Source organism: Microplitis mediator, chromosome 9 (genome assembly GCF_029852145.1).
Source record: "Microplitis mediator isolate UGA2020A chromosome 9, iyMicMedi2.1, whole genome shotgun sequence".
NCBI lineage: Eukaryota > Metazoa > Arthropoda > Insecta > Hymenoptera > Braconidae > Microplitis > Microplitis mediator.
This window is the reverse complement of record NC_079977.1, coordinates 4,753,437-4,774,863: the sequence shown is the minus strand read 5'-3', so window position 1 is coordinate 4,774,863 and position 21,427 is coordinate 4,753,437. Positions and strand designations below refer to the sequence as shown.

The following is a 21,427-nucleotide window of genomic DNA, read 5'->3' as shown; positions in this document are numbered from 1 at the left end:
ATGAGGGTAACTCGTTGAACAATTGATACAAAATGAAATGTAGAGATGTGTGTGTATGTGTATATGTCAATGTGTACTGGGATGATAGAGAGTCTACTGTGGGACAGTTAAATAGTACTTGGTACTAATGCGATGGTAAGAGTCCACTGTGGGACAGTTAAATAGTACTTGGTACTAGTGCGATGTTAAAGGGTCCACTGTGGGACAGTAAAATAGTACTTGGTACTAATGCGAGCGAATGAGTGAAAGCTTTCAGTCGATAACGATTGCGTCGTTAAATGTTTGTGTTATGAGATGCGTCGCGACGATGTTACCGATTGATCAGATCGGCGGTACGAATTGAGAAGTCAAAATTGTAGTGGGATAATATTCCAATGACAATATTATGACGCTAAATTATTATTATAATTGTTCTTATGATTTGTAACAGATTGTTATTTAACTGCAGTTAATTAAATTCTCATCAATTGGATTGATGGCTGTGGTTAATTAAATTCTCATCAATTGGATTGATGGCTGTGGTTAATTAAATTCTCATCAATTGGATTGATGGCTGTGGTTAATTAAATTCTCATCAATTGGATTGATGGCTGTGGTTAGCACGCGGCTATGGTACGAATGAAGTTGTATATGGTATTGTATGACAACGGCCAAATGCGTTGATGATAATTAAAGCGCGAACAAATTCAATTTTTGGTTTTATTTGTTATATGATTATCACGTATATATGATAATTATTAATGTGTAATTATTGCAGGGTAATTAAACTGTACCCGAACAGATCGATGAATTGACGGAATTTAATGTGAGATAATAGTTATTAACTATTCGATATTATTTGAGTCGATTATTATTTAATATTAATATGAATATTAATATTAAATAACGAATTCAATCTTACCGAATAATTAATAGTAACACAAATAAATATTCGATGTTTGATGGGTGAGACCCACGCGCAACAAGTCCCGGCTTGTTTCTACTACGACGTAATAAAACACCCGGTCTTTATGCAATTCCCGAAATATTAGTGAAACTCAACGAAATAATTAGCAAAACTGATTAAACCGTATTAATTAATACTTATCTTGGCACGATGGCACGAAATCGTAATTGATAATCAAATAATTAATAATTATTATTAATTTTAATATTGGCTTGGCAATGTAGCGAAAAGAACGTTCACAGTAAGTGTGGACAGCGTGAAGACTTGTGGTCAACTGACGAAAAGACGCGGTAACGCCGGGTCGTCGTTTCGACGGAACGGAAAAATTCAGACACCCAAACGACAGAGATATACTGAAGGCGTGAGTGCAACGAAGATGCACCGAGAAACCGACGCTAGGTTTAGCGCGCGCGTTCGCGGTGCGATCCGAGTTGGCGACGAGATAGAGTTTAGCACCGCTAGATGGAGACTGATTTGAATATTTAAATTTTGAATATTATTACGATGACAATTCATTTTAGGACTTCCGTTCTCGACGGAACATAAATAATTACCAGCCGTAACAAGTAATTGAAGTATCAATTATCGTCGGCATTATAAATTCGTCTCTTGACACTTAAGTTTCTAGCAACAAATTATTTTGCACACGGCAACGTAATCCGCCAAAAATTTTAATAAATATAAAAAACTCCAAATAACACTTTTCACAGCTGTACAAATTTTCTACAGGAAGTTTTAATACACGAAAAAAATTCCTCTTCGGCAATTAAATTGGTTTTGTTAAATTCTATTAAACTAAAATTGATTTGGGACAACTAAATTTTATTACGTTAACATGATCTATTTTCTCAATTTTTAATAAATGATTTAATAGACTCTATTTGGTTGACATTAATAATTCTCTCTCTAAGATAATAAAATCATTTGGTTAAGTTAAGAAAATATTTATTTAATAGACAAATAAATTATTTTACAATGCCAACAACCCCAAATATTAAAGCAATATATTATTATATCAACTCTAATAAATATTACTTAGACACAAAAAAATATATCCATTTAGAATAAATATATATATATATATATATAAATTTGTTCGAGATTAATGAATATATATTTAATCCTAATGATTATTGATTTAAAAAGTTATGATGCTAGGCAGCACCAGCGGAAGTAGTTCAGTGCTCACCACTAGATCGCGCCCACCTTTTGTAGTGTCCCTGGTAAGATACTTACTTCAGAAGTTATAAATTCTGATCTTGAAGCATTCATGGAATGCGTTACTCGCTGAATGTTAGCAGAGAGATAATAATCCATTTTTGATAGTAATACAGGGGTATCTTGTATTACACTATGACATTAATGTTTTTTGAACTATTTTTGTCAAAGTACAAAAAAAAATACGTGTTAAGGAAATCAATTATTTTTCTAAAAAACTCTAAATGACTCTTTTGACAGCTGCACAAATTTTCTACTGAGAGTTCTATTAACTCAGAATAACTCTTCTGAAAGAGTCTGAAATCTTGGAATAACTCTGACTTCATACGTCAAATTAAAAGTTATTCCGAGTTTATAAGACTTTTTCAAACTTCGAAGAATGCTTGAACAACTTTTTTTCTGATAATTTAAAATCACCATAAAACTATAGTCAAACCACCATAAATTTACTGTGGACACAAATTTATGGTGGAATCATGGTGAAATCACCACAAATTTACGGTGGAATCATGGTGAAATCACCATAAATTTATTGTGAAATCATGGTGAAATCACCATGAATTCACTGTAAACTCGCAGTAAAATCACAGTGAAATCACTATAAAATCATGGTGCAATCACAGTGAAATCACTGTAAAATCATGGTGAAATCACTGTAAAATCATGGTGAAATCACCATAGTTTACTGTGAAATCATGGTGAATTCACCATTAATTTACTGTAGAATCATGGTGAAATCACCATAAATTTATTGTGAAATCATGGTGAAATCACCATTAATTCACTGTAAACTCGCAGTGAAATCACAGTGAAATCACTACTAAATCACAATGACAAAATGGCACAAAATCACTGTGAATTCACTATGAATTCACCGTAAACACACCGTAAACTCACGGTGAAAGTGAATTCACTGTGATTTCACTGTGATTTCACAGTGATTCCAAGTCCGCGAGGGGTATAATAACAGTGTTCCCAACATTACTTCGGAAAATAAAAAACGCATTATTAAGCAGATTGTCAAACTAAAAAGTCAAAATGCACCTCTGTCTAATAACAATAATATGTTCTTGTCTTCTCTTATTAAACACAAACCGTTTAATGATTATAAAAAAATATGTGAGCAAGAAATGTCGAGAGCAATGATGGAAAAAATACCGAACTCGAGTATTTCATTTCATAATATTTTGAGCAAAAATACTAATTTTTTAGCTGCGTGTGCAAAAAACAAAAATCATGAGACGTTCATATTTTCGAGTGATATTTCAGATCGATTTCCGGTTTATGGATCGGTTATAAAACTTCGCTTTTCGAAAGGATTAGCAAGGAAAAATTTACTGGAAAAAAGTACTGAAGTTTTTTATGATCTTTTTCCCGTTGCGTCTAAATTGTTGTCTGATGCTGTCGATGACGTATTTAAATGTTTACATAATAATGATTTAAGACATTTTTTACGCACGTTCCAACAAGATAATTAATTATAAAATATGTATGTTATAATAAATGATTAATTATTTACTTTTAATGAGTTTTACTTTTTTTTTGCCTCGTTTATTTAAATTGTTTTGTTAATTTTATAATTTAATTTTTAAATCGAAAATGTGATTTTGAAAATAGTAGACAATTAACAACTATCGGTTTTTTGTTTAGAATAAATCAGTTACAAGAAAAAATGATACTGAAGTTAGTCGACGTCTAATTTTTTTTTTTTTTTTTTTATTTTTTAAAATCAAACAATTATTTTAAAAAAATTTAAAAAATCGCACTTACAATTTTTCCAATTTTTAACATCTGCATATTTTTAGTTTTTTTTTTTTGTTAATTTTTAATTTAAAACTTTGGAAAAAATTCAAATAAAATTTCAAAAATTTTTATTACAGTTGGAAGCTGCGCGAGCGTCACCTAAGAAATTCAACACACCCGAACGTAACTTTCTCTTCCAGGGGACCAAAAACATAATGAGTGTGAATGCAGCTTACGATTGTCAATTTTCAATTTTTAAATAAACGAATAATATGTCAGTATACTGATTAAAGAAGTGAATTGAAAAGTATTGAAAAAGATGAGAAATGAATCCTTTCGAATACTTTCTATACCCCAAGGTTTTCATTTTGACATAAAATGAATAATTTTTAATCCCAAAATAATAAAAGAATTTCTGAACTTCCGAGGAATTGAAAAAGATTCAAATGAATTGATATTTTTAATCTTTCTGAATCCTTCTCAATACCTAAATAATCCGATATTTCGGATCAAGTGTGGGATTGAAAAAGATTGAAATGAATTGAAATTTTTGAATCTTTCCGCATCCTTCTCAGTACCTAAATAATTCGATATTTCGGATCAAGTGTGGGATTTAAAAAAAATTGAAATGAATTGAAATTTTTGAATCTTTCTGAATCCATCTCAATACCAAAATAATTCCATATTGGAAGGTATTGAAATGATGAAAGATTGAATTCTTTTTAATACTTTCGAATTCCACTTTGGAATTGGAAAGTATTCAAACGATCGAAATTTCAATTCCATTCAATACCTTCCAAAACCGCCGAGGGATTGAAAAGAATTGAAATAATTTTCAATACTTTTCAATTCACTTTTTTAATCAGGGTAGAACAAAATTTACAAACGCGCATCAGACAATTCAAAAATCAGCATCAGCCTTCTTTAGAATTCCATTATTTCAATTATTAAATTCATTTATTTAAAAATTACAAATTGTCTCACATCCGCTATTTTGACTCATACAAATTTATGAAAATTGAGCTTAAATATTCTGCCTTTACACTCCATTTTATTCAAGTCTCGCTGGTTAAAATTAGGGATGGAAAAGGCTCGCGAAAAGTCGATTTTCGAGAATCAACTCGAAATATTTCGATTCTTAAAGTCGATTGATCATCCCTGTAAGTCGATTTTTTGACCAAAATCGACTTTTTAAAAAATAAATTACTCATACACTGAATATTTAGTATTTAAATATTTTATTAAGTAATAAACATAAGAGTATCGTTTTTGAACACTAATCAATTATCTATTATCGAGAAATTGCACGTAATATACGTTCAAACATTAAAATTAAATACCAAAATTAAATAGTCAGGAGAACCACATATTTTCATCGATTGATCGTAAAAATATGAATTTATTTAAGTTCTGAAGCGATGGGCGGCTTCTTCCCTGATAGCCAAGTTAGCCGCAACTAATTGACAACCTACTGCCGCAACCTGTCGCCAAGTTGGCCGCAAAAGTTGGCGTTTCCATAAGTTGGCGGCAACTTTCCGAGAAACTTGTCGACAACTTTCAGCTCGTGTAACTGTTGCCGATAACTTGACTGTAAGTTGCTCAGAAACTTGGTGACAGGTTGCGGCAGTAGATTGTCGTCAAGTTTCTGAGCAGTTTGTTACCAACTTGTAGTCAACAGTTACACAAGCTGAAAGTTGTCGACAACTTGTCGTCCAGTTAGTCGTAACTCATGTACACCAACTTTCTGATCAGAAACTCTGGCTGTCAGGGTTAACTGGTTCACAATAAGACCGGCGTGCGAAAACAATTTTTCACAGGGTACAGAAGTTGCTACAATGGGTAAGAACTTGTTAGCTACATTTCATAAGTACGGATATTGATATTTCATAGATTCCTAGATAACGAATGGATTCGGGTTTTGTTGTCGATTAACAGCCGGGCGTGTTAAGGATTGGCGCAGTTGTATTGGAAGTAAAGTTGTACCAGGTATAAACAGTAGTATGTAAACTGTAAACACATGTAAATGATATCTAAATTCTAAATCAGCTATCTTGTTTGAAATGGTTACCAAGGATATCAGCGATGGTATAACTGTAGTCCCATCAGCGAGAGCCTATCGTCCCTGGCGGTTTTGAATCACCCTGCACAGAAAAAAAAAATTAACTTGGTTCAAGTATATTATTTTCTTCAAAACATCATTCTTGTTTCGAAACATCTAAACTTCTCAATTCAAAAAAATTTCAGTCTTAAGTAAATAAATCGTTACTCTTCAATGGAGAGTGAAAATTTTTCTTTCAACAATTTTAATCTTAAAAGAAGCATTTTTTGCTTTCAAACAATCCCTGATAGCCAAAGCTGGCCGCAAAAGTTGGCATTTCCATAAGTTGACGGAAACTTTCCGAGCAACTTGTCGACAACTTTCAGCTTGACAGGTTGCGGCAGTAGATTGTCGTCAAGTTGATCGCAACTCAGGTACACCAACTTTCTGATCAGAAACTCTGGCTATCAGGGAAGATGCATATTTATTTCTCCCAAGAATTTTTCCCTCTTGGTTTGAGGCCGACAATATTGACTCAGGATGATACCGACTTAGTTTGAGTATGGCGCATTTTTTGAATCAGGATGTTATTTTACTCGATTCAGAAATATACAAATATATTTTTTAAAATTATTAATCAGTTTATTACTACAATAGCTACTCATACTCATTTGTGATTTGCAAGTTTAATGCATATTTTTATTTAAAAAAATATTTATTTGTACTAAAAATTAAAATAATATTTTTGTTTAATGGCCAAATTTTCAATAATAGAAAATTTAAGGTTCCCCAGTAAATAAGCATTGACAATTAAATACATTTACTGTGAAAATCTTTAAAGTTTGAACACAGTAATTATTTACTACTTTAAGTATTACGATACCGAAATTTGTTCATATGCATATACATTAAACAAAAATAATTATCAACGGCGAGATTAATGTTTTGATGTTCAAATTGTGAACTTACAATTGAAAACTAACTACAACTGACCGAAAAAAACAAGCAAGTACGCTGTTCCCATCGAGGCGCCACCTGATGGGACTTTCTTGATTTAAGAATCCTGAAACTTTTCGAGCCAAGAAATAAATTCTTGAAGCTAAAAAAATGGAATTTTTCAAACTAGTATCCTTGGTTCAAGAATATTTCGCTTGAATCAAGTTAATTTTTTATTCTGTGTGGAATCACCCTGGAAACACGGTGGAATCCCGGTGGTTACACGGTGGGTTTTTTTCATTTTACCACCGTGGAATCAGGGTGGTTACACGGTAATAAAATGGCACAAACCCACCGTGTAACTACCCTGGATCCACCGTGTTTCCACTCCCAGGATATTTCCAGAATTATTCAAAACCACCAGGGGTAAAAAAAGCGTTTTGATTGGTATGTCATACAGGTATTTGAAGAAGATGAAAAATAATCATACCAGTGGAGACATCACAAACTATACCTATATTACATTACACTATAGATATATAAAAGTCGAAAAGTCATCACTCGAGAATCGATCCTAATCGACTTTGAATCGGTACATCTCGATTCAAAAAAGTCGATTATTTTGAGAAAAAAGTCGATTATTGACTAATGTCAGAATCGACTTTTCTATCCCTAGCTAAAATAACAAGTACTTGAACGTTAGTTGACAATAGTTGCGTCCGTAAGTTACACGCATTTTTCAATAATAAAAAATAAAAAATAATTAAGTGCCGGGAAGTTAAATATAAATAAGTTAATCATGGAAGACTGGCAAACATATTTCGACATGATGAATTCAATAAAAAAAGGAGATACGCAAAAATTAAGAGACATGATAGACGAATTTGGTTTTTCATTCTGTCCATTGTTGGATGATGGGAATCGACTACTTACTGCTGCCGTTGAAAAAGATCAAGTAGAAATGGTGGCATATTTATTGCGGATTAATGCAAAAGTTAACAGCGACCATAATATCCTGTCACCTCTTCAGATAGCCGCCATGAAAAACAACACGAAAATTTTCAAAATGCTTCTCGAAAGTGGCGCTAAAATAAGTTATAACAATATTCATAACAATAAGTCACCAATTAAGTTAGCAGTTGAGCATAACAATATTGAGATTGCAAGACTTATCGTTAAGCATAAAAATTTTGGAAAAAAATATGATCAGTCATTACTGCATATGGCTGTCAAGAATAACAGCTTCCCAATGGTCTCATTTTTATTAGAAATTGGTGCGGATGTCAATGAATATGATGACGATAGATCAGCTCCAATCCATCACGCAGTGATGGCCCGCAACGATGATATTTTGCAATTATTGATAGATTATGGAGCAGACATTAATGCTAAAAATAAATATGGAGAGACTCCAGTTTGTTTGGTTCTAATGCATTCGTATCACTCAATTTATGGGTCTGATATTTTTGGAGGGTCTATACCTGGCAATCCAATGAATAGTAAATTTGATATTCTCCTGGATAATGATGCAGACATTAATGGTCTTAATATCCGTAAATATCTTCCACATAGTAACCATGGTACTCACATGCATCTTCATACTAATGGTCGTGTTGAAGACGGTAGTTCGGAAAATAAAAAACGCATTATTAAACATATTGTAAAGTTAAGGAGTCGAAATGAACCTCTGTCTAATAACAATAATATGTTCTTATCTTCTCTCATTAAACACAAACCGTTTGATGATTATAAAAAAATATGTGAGCAAGAAATGTCGAGAGCAATGATGGAAAAAATACCAAACTCAGGGATTTCATTTCATAATATTTTAAGCAAAAATTGTAATTTTTTAGCTGCGTGTGCAAAAAATAGAGCTCTTCAGACGTTCATATTTTCGGATGAAGTTTCACGTCGATTTCCAGTTTATGGATCGGGTATGAAACTTCGCTTTTCGAAAGGAGTATTAAGAAAAGATTTATTGGAAAAAAGTACTCAATTTTTTTATAATCTTTTTCCCGTTGCGTTTAAATTGTTGTCTGATTGTGTCGATGATGTATTGAAATGTTTGGATAATAAGGAGTTGAGACATTTTTTGCGCATGTTCCAAAAAGATAATTAATTGTAAATTATGTATGCCGTAATAAACTATTAATTATTTTATTTTAATGGGTTTTACTTTTTTTTCTGCCTCGTGTATTTGAATTGTTTTATAAATTTTATAATTATATTTTTAGATCAAATATGTGATTTTGAAGTTAGTAAACAATTAACAACTATCGGATTCTTGTTTAGAACAAATCAGTTACAAAAAAAAAAGATACTAAAGTAAGCCGACGTCTAATAATTTTTTTTTTTTTTTAAACAATAAATTATAGAAAAATATTTCAAAAATTGCATCTATAATTTTTTTATTTTTCTACATCAGCATATTTTTTTTTTTCTTATTTTTAAATTAAATTGTTGTGAAAAAATCCAAAAATTAATAATTGTCTGCTAATTTCAAAATCGTCTTTTTCTTACATTTTCAAAAATCCAAAAAAAGTTTCAAAAATTTTTTTTACAGTCGGAAAGTGCGCACGCGCCACCAAGGAAACCCGACGACACCCGAACGTAACTTTCTTTTTCATGAGCCAAAAACATAACATGAGCGTGAATGCAGCTTTACTGTGCCCGGGCTCGCGCGCGCCACCAACCTCAGTTACTGTTGCTTTGTTACCGACCACAAGATTAAACGTAAATAATTAATTTTTTTATTTTTTTTCATAAATTTTTGTCGCGAATAGAATAAACTGCAAAGGGTTTATTTTTATAGTTTCTAATTCAGAATTGTTCGCCCTTTAATACAATACCAATTTTAATAGGTCTTTACAGTAATATATATAAGTTATTTGATGAAAATACACGGTGTCTCAGCGACCCTAGTGTAATTTTATTATTTATTTTAAAAACGCGGGGGGGGGGGGTGGAGCTTTTTTATTATAATTTTCGTAATTTACGGATTTTTCTATAAAATAGAATAAAAAAAGTTTGGAAAATCCAAAAGTGCACGACTCATAATGCTTATTTGATCGTAAACATTAAAATATTCCGAAAGGGTAATGTCGTAGGCAAAATAAAAAAAATAAAAATAAATAAAATTTGAAGGACAAATGTTATTTATTTATATAAAAATGATTAAAAAAATAATTTTATTTAAAATAAAAAAAAAAAAAATAATAAATTTCAAACGTAAAAAATTCCGAAATTTTTCGCCGTACGATCTGTGAAAAATTTTACTTTTTTTTTCTATTTTTATTTTTCACTTGTTTATTTATTATTTTTATTTATTTATTTATTCGTCTAATCTCAATTTTTTATATTTTTATTTTCGAAATACCCGCGCCAAATGAATCGGTTAAAAGTATGGCGCAGGCACACTGGGTGATAGTATGAGAAAAAAAATACCGCGCATGCGCACTTGTTAAGACGAATGTCCACACATATTTTTTAGGCTAAAATTAAAGAAAATTCGATTTAATTTTTTATTAATTACAATTGCATAACACAAAGTTAGATAGCCATTTTCGAAAGCAAATCCTTCTAGGGCAAGACGAGTCATTTAAAAAAAAAATGGAGTTAAATTATGGATTCTTTTTCGAGATATTGTGTTTTCAAGCTACAAAATTTTTTTACTGCTTGACGGGAAAATTTTTTAGTTTATTTTAATGATTTTCTCGTTTCTATTGCACTGAATTTGTGTTTGAAAATTGCAGAAATAATCTTTATTAAATTATCTGTAAAATGGTGCATCATTTGAGATGTTTCTGTTTCCTAATAACACGATAATAACAGAAATAGTTGAAGAAAAGGAGGCGAAAAAAAATTTCGATCGTAAAGCACTCCCTAATGCTTCGCATTATGAGTCGTGCAATAAAATTCCACTAGCAAATTAGTTTCTACAACGGGTAATAGTAAAGTTCAGTGGACTATGAATATTCTGCCTTCACACTCCATTTTATTACAGAACACGCTGGTTAAAATTACAAGTACTTGTAGGTTAATTGACAATAGTCGTAAGTTACACGGAGTTTTCAATAATAAATAATTAAGTGTCGGGCAGTTAAATATAAACAAATTAATCATGGATGCCTGGCAAAGATATTTTGACTTGATGAATTCAATCGATAAAGAAGAAACGCAAAGAGTAAGAGACATAGTAGACAAATTTGGTTTATCATCCTGTCCATTGTGGGATAATGGACATCAACTACTTACTGCTGCCGTTAAGAAAGATCAAGTAGAAATGGTGGCATATTTATTGCGGAAAAATGCAAAAGTTAACAGCGATCGTGATGTTCTGTCACCTCTTCAGATAGCCGCCAGGAACAACAACACGATAATTTTCAAAATGCTTCTGGAATACGGCGCTAAAATAAGTGATAACAATATTCATTATAATAAATCACCAATTAAGTTAGCAGTTGAGCACAACAATCTTTCACAGGGTACAGAAGTTGCTACAATAGGTAAAAACTTGTTAGCTACATTTCATAAGTACGGATATTGATATTTCATAGATTCCTAGACAACGAATGGATTCGGGTTTTGTTGTCGATTAAGCCGGGCGTGTTAAGGATTTGCGCAGTTGTATTGGAAGTAAAGTTGTACCAGGTATAAACAGTACTATGTAAACTGTAAACACATGTAAATGATATCTAAATTCTAAATCAGCTATCTTGTTTGAAATGGTTACCAAGGATATCAGCGATCGTATAACTATAGTCCAATCAGCGAGAGCATATCGTAAAAAAAGCGTTTCGATTGGTATTTTGTACAGTCCCTGATAGCCAAGTTGCCCGCAAGTTGTCGACAATCTACTGCGGCAACCTGTCGCCAAGTTGGCCGCGAAAGTCAGCATTTCCATAAGTTGACGACAACTTTCTGAGCAACTTGTCGACAACTTTCAGCTCGTGTAACTGTTGCCGAGAACTTTTAAAAATTTGAAAAACTTCTTAAGAGATAATTTGTAGAAAATAAAACAATCTACAAAAAAAAGCTACAACATTTTAAGACAGGTCTGATAATTTCGTCGAAAAAGTCAAATAATACTTAAATTCATCATGACTCCGAATTTGACCTTGGATAACTCTCTAAAAATCAAATTTACCGAAAAATGATAAGAAACCTTTTTTTATAGGAAATTCAATTTCCTATAAAATTATGTATTGGTCTTTCTGATATAATGATCTGCTGATAAGTTATTATTATAACATTTGAAATTCTAAAGTTTGAAAACATTATTTTCGATATCATTTTTGAAAATAAAAATAGTAAATTTTTTTTTAATCAGTCTAATATATTTATACAGGGAAGGGTGGGGCAAAGTGGGCCCCGTAAGCTAGAAATGGGATTATCTTTACTTTTTTTTACTCGTTACACTCCTTTTTAGGCCCTTGTTTGTTATTTAACATTGATCTATGTCCATTAAAATTGAAAAAACGAAAATTAGGGGCAAAGTGGGCCCCCATCTAAAAAAATTGTGTGAGACAAATTTATTGCTCGTTTTACTTTTTTTAAATTCTTCACTTTGAAAATGTTATAATAAGTTGTTATAAATAATAACTTTGTTGCGGTGAACGTGTGAATGGATATTTTTACTCCATGAAATTGCCGTAATGTAACTGTAATGCTTTTTGTCCACGTGAAAACTTACGGCTAATCGCCATGTTGAAAATTATGGGCGCGCAAGCGCAGTTGGTTACGATTTAGTTCACTGACAACTATTTGAAGGCGCTACTGAAGGCACAGATCGGTGACAATGGCGGACTATAGAATCGGCTATCCAGTTAGTGTAGAGTAGAGAGACCAGTGCAAGTACTTGAACGTTAGTTGACAATAGTTGCGTTCGTAAGTTACACGCGGTTTTCAATAATAAAAAATAAAAAATAATCAGGTGCCGGGAAGTTAAATATAAATAAGTTAATCATGGATGACTGGCAAATATATTGCGACATGATGAATTCGATAAAAAAAGGAGATACGCAAAAATTAAGAGACATGATAGACAAATTTGGTTTATCATTATGTCCATTGTTGGATGATGGGAATCGACTACTTACTGCTGCCGTTGAAGAAGATCGATTAGAAATGGTGGCATATTTATTGCGGAAAAATGTAAAAGTTAACAGCGACCATAATATCCTGTCACCTCTTCAGATAGCCGCCATGAAAAACATCACGAAAATTTTCAAAATGCTTCTGGAACACGGGGCTAAGATAAGTTATAACAATATTCATACCAATAAGTCACCAATTAAGCTAGCAGTTGAGCATAACAATATTGAGATCGCAACACTTATTACTAAGCACAAAAATTTTGGACAAAAGTATGATCAGTCATTACTGCATATAGCTATCAAGAATAACAGCGTCCCAATGGTCTCATTGTTATTAAAAATTGGTGCAGATGTCAATGAATATGATGACGACAGATCAGCTCCGATCCACCACGCAGTAATGGCCCGCAACGATGATATTTTGCAAATATTGGTAGATTATGGAGCAGATATTAATGCTAAAAATAAAGATGGAAATACTCCAATTTTTATGATTCTAATGCATTCGTATCACTCGATTTATATGTGTGATATTTTTGGAGTGTTTATACCTGGCAATCCAATGAGTAGTAAATTGGATATTCTCCTAGATAATGATGCAGACATAAATGGTCTTAATATCAGTAAATATCTTCCACATAGTAACCATGGTACTCACATGCATCTTCATACTAATGGTCGTGTTGAAGACGGTAGTTCGGAAAATAAAAAACGCATTATTAAACATATTGTAAAGTTAAGGAGTCGAAATGAACCTCTGTCTAATGACAATAATATGTTCTTGTCTTCTCTCATTGAACACAAACCGTTTGATGATTATAAAAAAATATGTGAGCAAGAAATGTCAAGAGCAATTATGGAAAAAATACCAAACTCAGGGATTTCATTTTATAATATTTTGAGCAAAAATAGTAATTTTTTAGCTGCGTGTGCAAAAAGTAGAGCTCTTCAGACGTTCATATTTTCGGATGAAATTTCAGATAGATTTCCAGTTTATGGATCGGCTATAAAAATTCGTTTTTTGAAAGGATTAGTAAGGAAAAATTTATTGGAAAAAAGTACGAAAATTTTTTATGATCTTTTTCCCGTTGCATCTAAAGTGTTGTCTGATTGCGTCGATGATGTATTTAAATGTTTAGATATTAAGGATTTAAGAGATTTTTTGCGCAAGTTCCAACAAGATAATTAATTATAAAATATGTATGCAGTAATAAATGATTAATTATTTACTTTTAATTGGTTTTACTTTTTTTTCTGCCTCGTTTATTTGAATTGTTTTATTAATTTTGTAATTATATTTTTAGATCAATATGTGATCCTGATGTTAGTCGACAATTTAAAATTTCCGAATTTTTGTTTAGAACAAATCAGTTACAAAACAAATGATACTGAAATTAGCCGACGTCTTATAAATTTTTGACATTTTTTAAAAGCAAGAGATTATAAAAAAAAAAACATTTCAAAAATTGCACCTACGTTTTTTTTAATTTTCAACTTTGCATATTATTAGTTTGTTTTTTGTCAATTTTTAATTTAAAATTTTAAAAAACTTCAAATAAAATTTCAAACACTTTTTTTGACAGTCGGAAGGTGTGCAAGCGCCACCTAGGAAACTCGACACACCCGAACGTAACTTTTTTTTCTGCATGGGCCAAGAACATAATGAGTGTTATGTCCTCAGTGGCCTCAGGTGCCTCCACCTGTTAATTAATTAGTGAATTTTGAAATCATATATTAATATCTTACAATATTCATTGCGTCTTATCAATATATAGTCAATTATTTAAGTAATAAATCGTCTTGGCACATAATCATTAAATTCTACATTTTTATTATAAGAAAGTTAAATAAATAAATAGATAAATCTATATTTTGTACTCAGAGAAATATAAATACAGTTTGAGTGGACTGGAACGTTTCCTGTCACCCGATCCTTAAACTCTAAACAGAACACACTTCAATTTTTTGACAACTTCCATTTGTTTACGAGAAAAGCTTGGACAAAGTTTCCATTTACTGTACAAGTGTAACAAAGATAGTACCGTTTATCCACTTAGTGCGAATAGAGAAACAAATGAAAACGCGTCTTAACTGAAAGATTGTATCCAAATACAGGAAAATAGAATATAAATAATATAAGTAATAAGTAAAGTCGTAGAATGGGTAAAGTAAAAAACGTAAATATGTAAGTTTATGTCTCGAATTAGTATTAGTAAAAAGAATAAGTATATTTGGTAAGGAACATGGGTATATAAGTATATATATATATATATATGTAAGTTTATTGTATGAGCATGAGTGTAAACATGAGAGTAGTGGGTAGAAGTTGGAGAGTGGAGGTCAGAGATCTCTCTGCCGTCTGATGTAACTTCACTTCTCTCCGAGAACTATTGACGAGCACAACTGTAATTACTGATCGAATCTTATCTAAACTTAATAATAAAACTCAGTCTTCAGTTAAAGTTATTTTATCTATTACATTTATCCTTATTCATCATTTCATTATTTCATTAAGTAATCATCATAATCATCATCATCATAGTCAACAATAAATTCATCATTGTTTTCAAATTCAAAATTGGTCCCGCGTGACAACGAACTGCCCACTGTCCAGGAGGTGGCATCAGCTCCGATCCTAGTAACCTCCCAGGTAGGGAAGAGAATTTACCGGTAAAATAAATATTTTACCAATTTTCAGCAGGTTAATTACCGGATAAATAACCAAAGTAGTTAATTTTGTTCCGTGGGTGGCGTTGATGTGCGATTGAAGATGTGTACAATGTAGACTAAAAATTATTAGCAATTATCTATTATCTTTCAATATTATTGAGTTAATAAATAAATAGTTAAGAATGATAAAAGTGAAACATTGATCAAGGTTATCGTGGATCTTGTCAAATGTAGAGTTCTGTTATAACAAAGTATGTCGAACAGAAGAATTTGAGATTCATCGACCCAGGTTCGAATCTGCGGCATCCAATTTATTATTTTTTTTATTTTACTGAAGTTAGCCAACGTTTTTAATTTTTTTACATTTGTTTTCAATAATTAAATTAGAATAAAAAAATTTTTTTTTTAAATTGCACTTAAAGTTTATCAAGTTTTTTGAAAATAAAATTTATTTTTTATTTTTTTGTAATAATTTTTTCAATGAAAAAAAATTCAGTACGCCATATTGCTTTTAAAACTTAGTATAGTAAACTATATACACATTCGACGCAAGTAGATATTAATCATTTAAGTTAATATTTTACCGGTTAAATAGCCAAATAACTTACCGGTTAATAACCGGATATTTGTCCACTCGAATAACTACTCCTAGGACATAACATGAGTGTGAATGCAGCTTACGATTGTCAATTTCCAATTTTTAAATAAACAAATAAAATGTCAGTAGAACGAAATTCAAAAATGCGCGTCAGATAATTTAAAAATCAGGACCCGCCTTGTTTAGAATACCATTATTTCAATTATTCAATTCATTTATTTAGAAATTTCAAATCGTCTCACATCCGGTATTTTTACACATACAAATTTATGAAAATTGGGCTTAAATATTCACTCCATTTTATTACAAGTCACGCTCGTTAAAATTACAAGTACTTGTGTGTTAGTTGACAATAGTTGCGTTCGTAAATTACTCGCAGTTTTCAATAATAAAAAATAAAAAATAATTAAGTGCCGGGAAGTTTAATTTAAATAAATTAATTATGGACGACCAGCAAAAATGTTTCGACATGATAGATTCAATAAAAAAAGGAAATACGCAAAAAGTAAGAGACATGATAAAGGAATTTGGTTTATCATTCTGTCCATTGTTGGATGATGGAAATCGACTACTTAATGCTGCCGTTGGAAAAAATTAAGTAAAAATGGTGGCATATTTATTGCGGAAAAATGCGAAAGTTAACAGCGACTGTGAAGTCCTGTCGCCTCTTCAGATAGCCGCCATGAACGACAACACGAAAATTTTCAAAATAATTCTGGAACACGGGGCTAAAATAAATGATCACAATATTCATAATAATAAGTCACCAATTGAGCTAGCAGTTGAGCACAACAATATTGAGATCGCAAGACTTATCGTTGATCACAAAAATTTTGGATTAAAATGTGATCAGTCGTTACTGCATATGGCTATCAAGAAAAACAACTTGGAAATGGTCTCATTATTATTAGAAACTGGTGCGGATGTCGATGAATATGATGACGATGGATTCGCTCCAATCCATCACGCAGTAAAGGCCCGCATCGATGATATTTTGCAATTATTATTAGATTATGGAGCAGATATTAATGCTAAAAATAAATATGGAAATACTTCATTTTCTATGGTTCTAATGCATACGTTTCACATATTTTATGCAAAATCTAATGGCCCTGTTGGACTGTCTTTTCCCGGCAATACACAGAATAATAGTAAATTGGATATTCTCCTAGATAATGATGCAGACATAGAAAGTCTTGATATCCGTAAATATCTTCCACATATTAACGATACTAATCGCATCATTATTAATCCTAAAGATAATGACGGTAGTTCGGAAAATAAAAAACGCATTATTAAACAGATTGTAAAGTTAAGAAGTCGAAATGCATTTCTATCCTTTGACGATAATATATTATTGTCTGCTTTTCTTCCTCGAACCGTTAGATGATTATAAAAAAATGTGTGAGCTAGAAATGTTGAGCACGATTACAGAAAAAATACCAAACTCGGAAATTTCACTTCATGATATATTGAGCAAAAATAGTAATTTTTTATCTGCGTGTGCAAAAAATAAAAATCTTCAGGCGTTTATAATTTCGAGTGATATTTCAGATCGATTTCCGGTTTATAGATCCGTTATGAAAGTTCGTTTTTCAAAAGGATTAAAAAAAAAAAATTTACTGGAAAAAAGTACTGAAGTTTTTCATGATATTTTTCCCGTTGCGTCTAAATTGTTGTCTGATGCCGTCGATGATGTATTTAAATGTTCACATAATAAGGATTTAAGACATTTTTTGCACTTGTTCGAGAAAGATAATTAATTGTAAAATATTTATGTCGTAATAAATAATTAATCATTTACTTTTAATGGGTTTTACTTTTTTATCTGCATTGTTTATTTGAATTGTTTTATTTATTTTATAATTATATTTACAGATTAAACATGTGATTTTGAAGTTGGTAGTCAATTAGCAACTATCGGATTCTTGATTACAACAAATCAGTTACAAAAAAAAAAGATACTAAAGTTGGCTATCGTCTAATAATTTATGGATTTTTTTTAAAACGATAACTTATAAAAAAAAACGTAATTCGAAAAATGGCACATGTAGTTTTTTCAATTTTTTACATGTGCATAATTTTATTTTTTTTTTTTTAATCGATTTCTTAAAAAAAAAAATCCGAAAATTGTTAATTCTATTAACCTCAGGACCATAAACAAAAATGATACTGAAGTAAGCCAACGTCTAATAATTTTTTTTTTTTTTTAAACAATAAATTATAAAAAAAAAATATTTCAAAAATTGCACATATAGTTTTTTTAATTTTCTACATCAGCAGATTTTTATTTTTTTTCTTATTTTTGAATTAAATTGTTATGAAAAAAATCCGAAAATTACTACTACTTGTCTGCTGATTTCAGGATCATATTTTTCTTACATTTTTAAAAGTTCAAATAAAGTTTCAAAAATTTTTTTTACAGTTGGAAAGTGCGCACGCGCCACCAAGGAAACCCGATGACACCCGAACGTAACTTTCTTTCTCATGGGCCAAAAACATAATGAGTGTGAATGCAGCTTTACTGTGCCCGGGCTCGCGCGCGCCACCAACCTCAGTTACTGTTGCTTTGTTACTGACCACGAGATAACACGTAAACAAAAAATTTTTTTTTTTTTTTTTTTCATTAATTTTTGTCGCGAATAGAATAAACTGCAAAGGGTTTATTTTTATGGTTTCTGATTCAGAATTGTTCGCCCTTCAATACAATACCAATTTTAATAGGTCTTTGCAGTAATATATATGTTATTTGATGAAAATACACGGTGTCTCAGCGACCCTAGTGTAATTTTATTAATTTAAAAAACGCGGGGGAGTTGAGCTTTTTTATTACTATTTTCGAAATCTACGGATTTTTTTCTATAAAATAGAATAATAAAATTCCACTAGCAAATTAGTTTCTACAACGGGTAATAGTAAAGTTCAGTAGACTATGAATATTCTGCCTTCACACTCTATTTTATTACAAGTCACGCTGGTTAAAATTACAAGTACTTGTAGGTTAGTTGACAATAGTCGTAAGTTACACGGAGTTTTCAATACACTGCAAAAAAGATTTATTTGAGCCAAAGATATCGTATATTTAGATATGGCTAAATAAATATTCAATTGTGAGAAAGATATAATATATTTGAGTAGTTTAATTGCGTGAAATAAGTGATTGATTTGTGGTAAAGAAATGATCCAATTGCTACAAATAAATAAGGGCTTCAAATCTATGTATAGTATCGCCAAATTTTAGGTTATTTGTCACAAATTTAATATCTTTACCACAAATATATCAATTACTTACCACAAATAAATTATGTATTTCCGTCAAATTATAAAATTATCTGAATCAACTGTCATATTTTTTTGTACCAAATATATTTATTTGTCATTAAGAAATATTAAAAAAAAAGTTACAAATAAATTGATATATTTGGGACAAATATTTCTTTTTTTCAGTGTAATAAATAATTAAGTGTCGGGCAGTTAAATATAAATAAATTAATCATGGATGACTGGCAAAGATATTTCGACATGATGAATTCAATCGATAAAGGAGATACGCAACGAGTAAGAGACATAGTAGACAAATTTGGTTTATCATTCTGTCCATTGCTGGATAATGGACATCAACTACTTACTGCTGCCGTTGAAAAAGATCAAGTAGAAATGCTGGCATATTTACTGCGGAAAAATGCAAAAGTTAACAGCGATCGTGATGTTCTGTCACCTCTTCAGATAGCCGCCAAAAACAACAACACGATAATTTTCAAAATGCTTCTGGAACACGGGGCTAAAATAAATGATAACAATATTCATTATAATAAATCACCAATTAAGTTTGCAGTTGAGCTCAACAATATTGAGATCGCAAGACTTATCGTTGAGCACAAAAATTTTGGAAAAAAATATGATCAGTCATTACTTCATAGGGCTGTCAAGAAAAACAACTTCGCAATGGTCTCATTATTATTAGAAATTGGTATGGATGTCAACGAATTTGATGACGACAGATCAGCTCCAATCCATCGCGCAGTAATGGTCCACAACAATGATATTTTGCAATTATTGATAGATTATGGAGCAGACATTAATGCTAAAAATAAATATAGAGAGACTCCAATTTATTTGGTTCTAAAGTATACGTATGACGTAATTTATAGGTCTGATATTGTTGGAGTGGTTGTATCTGACAAGCCAGTGAATAGTAAATTGGCCATTCTCCTGGATAATGATGCAGACACAAATGATCTTGATTACCATAGATGGTTCTCAAATAATGTTCAATATATTGATCCGTATAATAGCAGTGTTTACAACAATACTTCGGAAAATAAAAAACGTATTATTAAGCAGATTGTAAAATTAAAAAGTCGAAATGCACCTCCGTCTAATAACAGTAATATGTTCTTGTCTTTTCTCATTAAACACAAACGGTTTGATGATTATAAAAAAATATGTGAGCAAGAAATGTCGATAGCCGTGATGGAAAAAATACCAAACTCAGGGATTTCATTTCATAACATTTTAAGCAAAAATAGTAATTTTTTAGCTGTGTGTGCAAAAAACAAAAATCATGAGAGGTTCATATGTTCGGGTGAAGTTTCACGTCGATTTCCGGTTTATGGATCGGATATAAAACTTCGATTTTCGAAAGGAGTATTAAGAAAAGATTTATTGGAAAAAAGTGCTCAAGTTTTTCATGATCTTTTTCCCGTTGCGTCTGGATTGTTGTCTGATTGTGTCGATGATGTATTTAAATGTTTAGATAATAGGGATTTAAGACATTTTTTGCACTTGTTCTAACAAGATAATTAATTGTAAAATATTTATGTCGTAATAAATGATTAATTATTTACTTTTAATGGGTTTTACTTTTTTTCTGCCTCGTTTATTTGAATTGTTTCGTTAATTTTATAATTATATTTTTAGATCAAATATGTGATTTTGAAGTTAGTAGACAATAACAATTTTCGGATTTTTGTTTAGAACAAATCAGTTACAAAAAAAATAATACTGAAGTTTGCCGACGTCTAATAATTTTTTGTTTTTTTTTTTTAAAAACAAAAAATTATAAAAACATATTTCAAAAATCGCACCTACGAATGTTTTAATTTTCAACATTTGTGGATTTTTATTTTTTGTTCATTTTTACTTTAAAAGTTTTAAAAAAATTCAAATAAAATTTCAAAAAT

At 31.0% G+C, this 21,427-nt stretch overlaps 2 protein-coding genes across 2 annotated transcripts; both read left to right on the top strand.

Annotated features, from left to right (window-relative positions):
• The first annotated feature begins 16,848 nt into the window (after positions 1-16,848).
• On the top strand, positions 16,849-18,158 carry LOC130675004 (ankyrin-3-like). The gene is made up of 2 exons (XM_057480461.1): positions 16,849-17,550; positions 18,123-18,158. Exons 1-2 carry the CDS (start codon positions 16,849-16,851, stop codon positions 18,156-18,158), a joined length of 738 nt encoding a protein of 245 aa, XP_057336444.1.
• A 526-nt stretch (positions 18,159-18,684) lies between these two features.
• Positions 18,685-21,038, top strand: LOC130675003 (putative ankyrin repeat protein RF_0381). The gene is made up of 2 exons (XM_057480460.1): positions 18,685-19,244; positions 19,692-21,038. Exon 2 carries the CDS (start codon positions 19,740-19,742, stop codon positions 21,036-21,038), a length of 1,299 nt encoding a protein of 432 aa, XP_057336443.1. The 5' UTR covers positions 18,685-19,244; positions 19,692-19,739.
• Positions 21,039-21,427: the final 389 nt, after the last annotated feature.